General features: G+C 35.4%; 1 protein-coding gene across 1 annotated transcript; it reads right to left on the bottom strand.

The window, feature by feature from the left end:
- Positions 1-545: 545 nt before the first annotated feature.
- LOC102660010 (dentin sialophosphoprotein) lies at positions 546-10,404 on the bottom strand. Its single transcript, XM_006585472.4, has 12 exons — positions 9,920-10,404; positions 9,167-9,390; positions 5,903-5,970; positions 5,584-5,655; positions 5,099-5,445; positions 4,925-4,993; positions 4,758-4,846; positions 2,443-4,650; positions 2,230-2,307; positions 2,044-2,155; positions 1,406-1,456; positions 546-952 (listed from the first exon to the last, which is right to left on the bottom strand). The coding sequence occupies exons 1-12, from the start codon at positions 10,235-10,237 to the stop codon at positions 905-907; spliced, it is 3,684 nt and encodes a 1,227-aa protein (XP_006585535.1). The 5' UTR covers positions 10,238-10,404; the 3' UTR covers positions 546-904.
- Positions 10,405-10,893: the final 489 nt, after the last annotated feature.

Genomic DNA, 10,893 nt, shown 5'->3' with positions numbered 1-10,893 from the left:
AAAATAAGTTACAACATAAATAGCCGAGTTAAAACATTTTCGTTATAATACTATGTGTTTTTTCAATGATTGAAATTGAAATATTATAATAATATTAGAATAATGTTTTAGAATAATTTTAGAATATAATAATATGCTAATTGGATTAGATATTTTATCTTATTGTGTATTTTAAGGTTTATTTATTGCTTCATGACTTCAATCCAAATTTCTTAAAGTATAGGAGTATTATATCCAATCAAAGTTGAACAATGAATAAAAAATTAAATTGAATTGAAAAGCAAGTTGATTGGATAATAAAACAAACTAATACAATTAAATTGAATAACTTCTTTTAAAAATGAATTAAAAAAACAATTAATGGAAGAAATATTATGAATTGTATGTTATAAAAAAATCAAACACTGCTTCTAATTTCGGTCTTATAAATAAAAACGAAATGAATAATTCATTTAACTAGTACCCATTTCCTTTCCTTGCCCTATATGGCACCAGTTTTTCCATAATCATCATGTGACATTGTAAAAGTTTCAATGTGACATTTCTTTGGCTTGTGAACTTAAAATGCACATTCCCAAATTTCTCTAGCACTGTTGAGACTCAAGCTTGGTGAATCTGTAAAACGGTATTAAAGAATATACAATTTATCTAGACATAGAAACAAAAAGAAGGCCAGGCTAAGCAAAAAATAAAATAAAATGCCAGACCTATACGCAAAAGCAATGGACAAAATTTCATTTATACACAAATATATGGCTCTACCAAGACACAGTATAAAAAACTAGTGCACACCCAACCTACAAAAGAATTTCATCTACTCAACTGCGCATCATGTATCACCCAAAAGTTCTTAACCTTGATAAACAGGCTTCAATTTTATCTATATAGTACTCTTGTATTTTCATCATTTATTATACGAGTTTGAAAAGTCTTTGATCCTTCCCTTGAGATTCTGCAAGTGGGAAAAAAAAGAAGCATCAGGAGCATGTAGAAAGAAGCAATACAACTAAACAATTATGAGAAAAGACAAAAAGTTGACCATTTAATAAAAATAAGAGTAAGTATACAATTTTGCCTCCAAAAATGGCAATCTATGTTAATTTGATCCCTAAGTTTATGTGAATACAACTTAATCCCTGAATCTGTTAACTTTGTGACAAGTTTATTCTTCTCTATCAATTTAGTCCCTCAATCTGTCAACTTCCTGACAAATTTAGACTCCAAATTTAGTTAATTTCAAGTTGGAAGATCTAATTTCTCATAAAAAATACAAATTCAAGGATAAAATTCAAGGATAAAATTCAGGGACCAAATCAATATATGTTGGCACTTTCAAGGATGAAATTGTATATTTACTCTAAGAAAACAATTCTAGATCAAGGTTAGAGAAAATGTAAATAATTACCTCCAATTCCGTATGAAGAACAACAAATATTTTCTTCAATCTCTTGTGCCTCTGCAATTCACATCATGCAGACATGTTTAGAAGATATATACTAAATGCGAGCAGAGCTTTACAAATTAGGTAATACATGAAACACTTAGAGAAAAGATTAAAAAAAGACTCCTATATCCCAAACACAAACTCTTGATAAAAAGTTAAATCACTAATTTGCTTAACGATAAACACAACCAAAATTGCATCTAGTCGAACCAGACAATTATCGGTCAATTACCATAGCTGTCAATGCATATCAGGTTGCTATTGAAGAATATGTAAGATGAACTGGCTTAAGAGTTAGACATCCACGTGAACTAGAGGATTAATTGTATCATGCACAATCACTTTCAATCTACATAAATTCCTTCAAGATTATCGTACATGTGATTTAGACGGTACAAGTATTTTCAAAGATTTTTTAATCCAATACAGAAAGGTAAATGGACAAGATTAGACAAAAGGAGCTTAAGCATGAACAAAATTTTGAGAAACTGTTGAATGCAGAACAAGAACGCACTAAAATATTACTGGTCCAACATTTGGGTTCTATCATACAATTATACAAATAGTGCATGCATGGGGAGGGGCAAAATAGAATATACCGGTCCACAGCGTCGATAGGATTCCTTCAGCTGCTCCACAATGTCATAATATCTATCCATATCCCTGCCTTTAGCGTGTTCTAAATCGTTGCCTAGTTTCTGAAACTCATCCCTGCAGATTATGGGTAAGAGATGTTAGACAGAATATCAAACAAATAATAAAACTCTATTTGTAAGGGCATTTACCTGTATCCCTCCAAAATCTTGTTCAAGGAGCAGTAACTATCATATTTATCTTGAAACTCCTGCACATATTCTTTATATCTAGCATTGCATAGGAAAAAAACGTATCAGATGTCAAAAAAATCAAGTGATTAACTTAAAAGGAAAAAAAACCCTAACACAACATGAATCACTGGAACAACAGCTTTTAAAAAAAAATTAAGAATAACAGCTTACTGGGAGAAAGTCCTTATCGGTCCCTTCAACTCAGGTTCATCCTTTTCATACTTTGAATAAGAGCAACTATTTTCATCTGAAGATGATTCTCTCTTCTTTTGATCGCTATGATTTCTATCTGCAACAGAATCCTTTCCTCCATCAGCCATCTCTTCCACTGAATTAGGTGTTTGTCTTTTAATTTCTTTCACAGGGTAGGAAACGTTTCCGCGTTTACTGTCTTGTGGTTTAGATGCATTTGCAGGCACTCTTCTATTGCTTTCACTGCGACCTTCCAAGTCAAAATCTTGGCTAACCCCAGATTCACTATTTCTATATTTACTGCTCATTTCTGCCAATTTGTTTTGAGATCCAACTTCTGCATGATCTGCTCTCAAATGTTGCAAATGAGCCTGCATAACTCTAGAACGAGATTTTGTTGAATCTTCAAAATGGTTATCCGAATTCTTTTTATTAGTGTTGTCCAAATTACTGGGAAAACCAGAATTTACAAAGGCTGAAGATGGCTTTCCTGAATCTGAAGTTGCTTTCAATGAAGGCTTTACTTTAGTAATATCTGAATTCCTATCCTCAGAAGTGTTTGCTTTGTTTTCCAACAGTTTAAATGAACCTTTTTGTTCAAATTGCTTTGCAACATGAGTTTCATCTGGAGTGGACTCACGGAATTCACCCAACTCCAAGTCCGAAAGCTCTCTTTGAAGGGAGATACCTCGCCCATTAGTTACAGGGGATTCATCAAAACCAATTCGATTGTTGTCCTTAGGTGATGTTCCCAAGTGTGACTGTGTACTTTGTCGGCCTTCCTTTAATTTACCAACCATTTCACCTTGTTTTTGGTAATAAGAATCCATGGATAGTGACTGTTTACTTCCATTACTACCATCCCTGGAATTCCTGGGGACTTTTTTCTCAATGGCATGAATATCTTCATTCAAGGAATCTCTACTAGATTTATCTTTCTGCACAGAAGAGGCTTCACGTGTATGAAAGTCCTTTCCTGAGTGTTTTTTACCATGCCTTACACTCTCAACTTGCTTATCTGATTTTTCCAATGGGTAGGGAGGGTTTTCTGAAGGGGTTTGAACTGATGACCTTTGACCTATTTGTGGAAAATCTGAACTAGATTTTCCAGGAAATGCTCGATTGGATCCTTTCTGTAACCCAACACTTGAATTCCCCTGTCTCTCTGCTCTGTTCAACACTTGTACATTAGATCCCTTACCAGTGTCTTCAGTCAATTCGAAAGGAGACAAGTTCCGAGAATTGTCCAGTGTCTGCACATCTATACCTGGAGAAAATGGTTCACGGGTCAAGTTTTCTGCTTTCAACCTCTTTGCACGTTCTGATTTCTCCTCAATGTTCTTCTTCACATCAGAACCCCTCTTATGTTTACCTTTGGAAAACCTATTAGAGCTGTCATTCTGTTCATGCCTGGAGCTATCTTTAACTTCATTTTCTCTTTCATCAAACAAACTCCCTATATAATTTTGGCGTTCCTGGAGCTGTTGATAGTCAAGTGGAAACGGTCTTGTCTCTTCTGCATATTTTCCACCTCTATTAGAAATGGTAGCCGGAGGTAGAGCCATTTCAGTCCCCTGTTCCTCAGGTAAGTCCTTTTCAATTTCAACTGCATCAGATTCATTGCCATCCTGCTTCTCATCAACCACATTCTGCATTGACCTTCCGTCAGGAGATTTTACTGGAATGGGTAAGGGCATCCTTTGGTCAGAGACTTCTGTTTTTTGTTTTGACTCTTTTTCATCATCACTGGTCATAATATCTATTTCCTCATCAGATCCCTCCTGTCCCTCTTTGCTGCTAGAAGATGCATCACTTTCACTGTCACTACTACTCCCGCTCCCTGTCCCAGTAGGACTTCTGCTTCTGCTCCTACTGTGGCTTCCACTATCACTTCCACTATCGCTGCTGTCACTGTCACTGTCAGTGTCACTTCCACTATCACTGGAGCTTCCTGCTTGCCCTTCACTATGATCAGAACCTTTTTTGTCACCAAGGATATCAGGTGAAGTATGTTGGGCATCAACTTTTTCCAAAGTGTTTGATTCTTCTTCTACTTTGGAATTTTCTTTAACCATTTCCTCCAAATCAATATTTGGGACTCTTTCTTCAGATCCTTCCTGTGGAGCTGATGTCTGATCATGAAACTCTTCACGAGCAGGTATCTGGCTGTGATTGTCATCAGGAGAACTGTACAAAAAAGACAATACACCTTAAGTGCATGAAGGGATCCACAAAAGTGACCACTTGCAGTACTGGTATACCATAGTATAGTTATATATAAAAATAAAAGGTACCTTCCACTTTCAGTCTGAGGTTTATTTAAGCTTTCTAAATCCCCTCCTGGTTTCAAAATATACCTTCCTGGAGCCTGGTATTTTGCAATCTGAAGCTCAACATTAAAGGAAAAATTAGAAACAGGTGTATCATAAAATAATAGCCTCAAAAGTATCCCACCACTTACTTTTTTTATAATTGGCTCAATTTTCTTCATGGAATTTGGAAGTGGGTCTCCAACAGCTTTCTCCAAGGCCTATAATCAAAGGGGGAAAGCAGTTAATATAAATTAGATGAATCAAAAGTTAGAGAAATTAAAAATAAGCCTAAGAAGAATTATATACTGGATTTTGTACAACACCTTCAAAGTCATTCCATTAGGTTTATCCTTTAAAAGAGAAATTAGCATGCCCTGCAAATCTACTGGTTTAGACCCATTTTTTCCCTTGCCTCCTGGTGTGTTCCTCATAGCATTGTTTGTCCTGGTAGGGATTTCTTTCTCAGAAACAGCATTAGTATCTTGTTTGCCTGTCATTTGTGCTGGCACAGCATCCTCAAAGCTCTTAGACATATTTACAGCTCCCATTGGAGAGGATGAAGCAGCAAAATGATCTGGTGGAGACGGAAGAGGAGAGGAATGTCTGCCCTTGTTACTAGTATTTGTTGAAGTCAATCCAGATCTATGGGAAGATTTTGGGGGGCCGCCAACTATTTAAAAAAAGTTCAAGACATTACAGATGAATTACATGAGCCAACAGAAATTTATCAGGAGGATTTCAATACTGGTAAGAAATGTCATCTTAAGATTGACTGAAAATATGTTGGAAAGATGCAAATTTTAATCACCTTGAAGGGTTTCCACTTTCCTTTTCTTAAGTGCAGCCTCTTTCTTTTTATTGTAATTCTTCCATGGTGTAGCTGGACAAGGCAAGTATAAGGCTATTCATTAAAATAGTTCAATATAAACATTATTATACTAAATACAGTAAATCAGGAAGGCTTTGGCAGAAGAAAATAGAGTGGTGATGAGCAGATAACATGCCCAATATCAAGAAAGAAATTTCAAGTTGCTCATCTCAATGACAATAGCAATTAGAAACTTTCACACTTCAAATATTACAGGAAAAATTCATCCATAAAATAGAAGAAACAAAAGAAAAGTTACCCTCAACAGCTGCTAATGCCTTTATCTGGCTCTTCATAGATGGGTTCCCAGGCTCTAGGACAATGGCTCTGTTGTAAACAACATAATTAAATGAACAACTGGCCAAAACAAGAAGAGAGGGGGGGAAAGGGTGGAGGATTCATACACCATAAACAATCACTGTATGGAAAGTAATATAAGAAGAAAATTCATTTACACCAAAACTAAGCAACCTAATTAGCTAAGAAATAGAGCATATACCAAACCAAGAACCCCTGTTATAGCCAACTGGTTGAGTATAATGTCATCAACAGTTCATTTACTTTTGGCTTAATTATGTTTTTAGTCCCTTAAATGTGAGTCATTTTTATTTAGTCCTCCAAATTTAAAGTAGCTTTTTTTAGTCCCTGAAATCCGCAAAATGCTCTTTTTAGTCCTTTTGTAAATTGTGAGTCAAATAAAAAAATAAGAGATTCACAATTTTTGGCAATTTTTACCGTCATAATTTTATTTTATATTTTAAAGTATGATTTTCTGACGGTTTAAAACTGTCAAAATCAAGTCAATAAAAAAATTAAAGCAATTTTTAAAGTTGTTAATGGGTTTTTAATTTTTCTTCTGACTTGATTATGACAATTTTTAACCATCGGGAGCGTACTTTAAAATATAAAATAAAAAAACAAATTTTGGCAGTCAAAAGTTGTTACAAATAGTGAATTTCTTATTCCATGTTTGACTCGCACCGTACAAAAGGACTAAAAAGGGTATTTTGTGGATTTGAAGGACTAAAAAAATGCAACTTTGAATTTGGAGGACTAAAAAGAGAATGACTCAAATTTGAAGGACTAAAAACATATTTAAGTCTTTACTTTCTTTACAAAAAATGTTGTAAATATGCAAATCGCTATCACTCTTATTCAGGAAAGAATATTTTTTCTTTCCCGTGCATATCCCATTAGTATTTGCAATTATTAGAATATATAGGATTGCCATGATTCCTGTTTTTCATTTATTGGGATTAACCAATATATTAACAGTAGAGCTTGTTTATTTTGAATCACTGGATAATATTCAGAAAACTTTTCCTCGTATTTCAAGTAAATAAAGCTTTAACTGCATGTTATTGTTGTTGTATATTTTAATGTTAAATAGTAGACATTAATAGAATAGTACCAGAAAGGCATAAAAACGGATATGGTTTAACATTAACTCCCATCCTTGGGTCTGAACTAAGAATCAAAAAGATTGCAGAGCCAGGAGGAAAAGATATGATGAAAATGACAGTAATGAATCCTATCTCAATCCCAGGGATTCAAGACTCCCAAAAATCAGTACACTCCCAAGAATTCCTCTTCCTATTACTTTCCCTCTCTCACCTCATGAACTAGCTTTTAAGGTTTAGTTAGACCTAGAGCAAATTCAAGATGGTATCGAAGCCTATCACAGATTTGATAGTGGGCCACCTCTAACTCTAAAAAAATCTACCTAACCCTGCAGCTTTCCCAGGGCAATATTAAAAAAAATCTACTTAGCCATGCGGCTTTCTTAATGCAATCTACCTTGTCATGATAATAATAATAATAATAATAAATAAATAAATAAGTCCTATAATCTCACATCCAGTGTTATCTATTGCGGAAAATGGCAGACAGCCCATAATCCTCTATATATGGCGGATATTGTCACATGCATATAGCAGAAGTCACATAATGGGTGAAATATACAATATATATCAATATTTCATTATATATGTATACAAAATTAAGTTGCATGCTAATAAAAATAAAATACATAAAAACCGGTATAATATTGACTCAAAAGTTCAATTGGCTGGAGACACGCCAGAGATGACAAGAGGATGCAGGATACATACCACAAACACAACAATGATAGCGGTCGCAATTTCGGACAGAGTCACAACATGGTTCCAAGAAATTCCACTATGCAATAGTGCTGCCATAGCGGCTAATTAAGAACACTGCTCACATTGACTATAGTTGTGACTTAAGCAGTGTTATCAATTGTGGATCACAGAAAATGACAACCAATAAGCTGCTATATCATATAGTGGATAGCGTTGCGGAATGGAGAAAGTCACAATGGTTCAAATATATGATATGTATCAATTATATATGTATAAAAAATCAAGTTGTATGCAAATAAAAATAAAATGCATAAAAAATGCCATAATATTAACAGTTCAATTGGTTGGAGACTCGCCAGAGATGAGAAAAGGATGCAGGATGCATGCCATGACCACACAAGCATGGCAGCCGCAATAGCAGACAGAATCACAATCGTGGATTTGAGGAATTTGCAAGCAATAGCTCTACAGCACCGCTGTAACGGCTATTTAACAACACTGTATAGCTTATAAAAGCTTAAGTAAAAAGTAATCTTTGCCTCATGAGCTAACTTTTAGGGTTGGGCTTGCATAATCCTACAGCGCCATTGTAATGGCTATTTAACAACACTATAGAGCTTATAAAGGCTTGAGTAATCCTCACCTCATGAGCTAACTTTTAGGGTTGGGCTCGCATAGCCTTATAGCACCGTTGTAATGGCTATTTAACAACACCGTAGAGATTATAAAGGCTTGAGTAATCCTTGCCTCATGAGCTAACAATTAGGGTTGAGTTAAGCACAACCCAAATTCAAGAACACCAACTAATAAAAGTCCATAACTCATCTTAGTACCTAAATTCAAATAATATACTACATGTGTTCCTTTTATGTAATAATATGTGACAGAATTCTGAAAGAAATAAAAATTGTAGCAACCATAGAAAAAAAATCATCAAAAATTAACCATCAAGACTTCAAAACTCAGCTTCAATATTATTACCCTAGTGGTTGTTTGAAATTTGGACTTGGATCCTCTAAAGCAAATAATGGTAAAGTAAGTTCAACTGTTTATGAGAAAATCAATGGTTGATATTCCAACACATCCATGATTTATCATGCATGTCAGCATGTAATTGTGCGCTAGCATCAACCATTATTTTGTCAGCAATGACTGATATTACTTACTTTACACTAAATATATCAATTGACTTTTTTTGCATACCTTCAAATTTTGAAAATTCTAAGGTAATACTTTGAGAGATTGCTCCACCAGATACTGTAGAACAAATATATTAAAAATATCTTTTTAACAGAAGCATTGTATGCATTTTCTTATAAATGCATACAAAATGCAAACAGTAACAAATTAACCAGGAAAGAGACAGAAGATCACTGAAAAGGAAGAAAATGTAAGGAATATCCCCAATTATGGCTACATACTTGCGAGACTTCATCTTGCGTTCAGCTTCCTCTGACCGTCTTTTGACATGATTCTTGGTTGACTCATCCAAGACACGCTGCACATTCAGCTTGCGCCAGGCACACCCAGATTCAACAAGCAAGCCATTCCCATCATCGCGACTCCGGTGCTCTTCGTAAATATCACAGAGGTCACCATCCTTCGACCAGGTAAATCTGAACTCCTTCCCACCAACATCAATAATCTGGCACAAATACAGAACAGACAGACATTCCAAACTACAGATCAGAAATTGCTTAACAAAAACACAACACAGAAACAAAAGGCAGTAAACACAAACCGAGCTGTGGCAAAATCACCTGATTTCACACCCAAACAGAAACAATCTTGATAAGCTTACATGTCAATTACTTAGTAGCACTATGATTGCAATCACACAATTCAACAAATAGTCCCTACTTCCTAGTAGCACTAAGATTACAATTAACAACACTGTTCAAAATGGAGCAAATTCAGTGAATGAATTTCACAATATGCATAATTTTTCAAATTCAAATTCTGATTTGAATGGTGAATTCCCGGTTACCCTAGTGGTCTAGTTAATATTTCTACCATAACCTTTTTTCTACTTTTTTTTTTATTTCAATTAAACTTAAATGAGCATAACTAAAAAAACAAAAAGAAATGAATAAACAAATGCGTTAAAGTTCGATTTGACAAACAACACCTTGCAGAAACCAATCGAAAGTTGAAAACAAAATGAGAAGCGTTACGTTTCCGGTGGGATTGTGTGGATTGGGGCCGAACTTCACGCGCGCGGTGCCGCCCTGTGCCTCCACGCGCCTGATCTCCTCCACGAGGTCGGGCGCGAGGCGAATGATCATCGAGAACGCGAGCGGGTTACTGCCGGAGATGAGGCTGAATGTCTCCTCTACCGCCGGCGCCGCCGTCTCCTTCGCAGCGTTGCGGGCGGAGGAGCCGAGGGAGAGGCGGCCGCCCGGGGCGGAGGAACGGTGCGGCGCCGGAGGAGGGGGAAAGGAGCGGCGGTTGGGGGCGCCGCGGCCAAGCTTCGAGGAGGCGCCGCCGTACATGTTAGGATTGCGGTTGCGTTGTTTTCGCCTCCGAAATGCTTGAGATGATGATGATGGAACGTTCCACTCTGATACTAATTATAATTTTTTTTAAAAAACAAAAAAACAAAAAATGCCACAGCAATAACTAATAATAAATTCTCTATATTTTCTTTTTTCTCTAGGTCTCTATCCTTCATATTGTAATAAATACCCCCATGGGTTGGTTATTATTTTTCTTGTACCCTAATTTGCTTTTGCGCTTGGGATTGGGGAGGGGGCATATTTTCTCATGTGTTTACTTTTTAATTGAAATTGTGAAACTTCTATGTAGTTTTTCATGTTTTAATTTTTGAATCAGAATAAAACAAATTATAAGAGTGATAAGTATTGACAAACTGATAACAATAATTGTATCTTTAACAAAGAAAAATACCACGAATTTAAGGGAGGAAATATTAAACATATATTATATGTGCTTGTCTAATTTTGTTTTTCCTTTGAGTTGGAGAGTTTAACTTTTGACTCGTTCCCTCGGTTATTTTTGTTTTTCCTTCTTTATTCTTCATCTATCTTTTCAAACGCTTTAATTTGTGAGATTCATTTTTTTTACTTGATTTTCTGCTTCTTATTTAGGACTTTGTAATCTCACTCTTTCACAAAAAACACCCAAAAAA

Source organism: Glycine max, chromosome 8, assembly GCF_000004515.6.
Source record: "Glycine max cultivar Williams 82 chromosome 8, Glycine_max_v4.0, whole genome shotgun sequence".
Lineage (NCBI taxonomy): Eukaryota > Viridiplantae > Streptophyta > Magnoliopsida > Fabales > Fabaceae > Glycine > Glycine max.
This window is presented reverse-complemented; position numbering and strand designations above follow the sequence as displayed.

Coding starts and splice junctions, on each gene's coding strand:
- LOC102660010 (XM_006585472.4), bottom strand. CDS start 10,237: ATGTACGGCGGCGCCTCCTCGAAGCTTGGCCGCGGCGCCCCCAACCGC. Junction 9,391..9,919: donor CACACAATCCCACCGGAAAC/GTAACGCTTCTC, acceptor TATTTGTGCCAG/ATTATTGATGTTGGTGGGAA. Junction 4,651..4,757: donor CCTCAGACTGAAAGTGGAAG/GTACCTTTTATT, acceptor TTTTTTGTACAG/TTCTCCTGATGACAATCACA.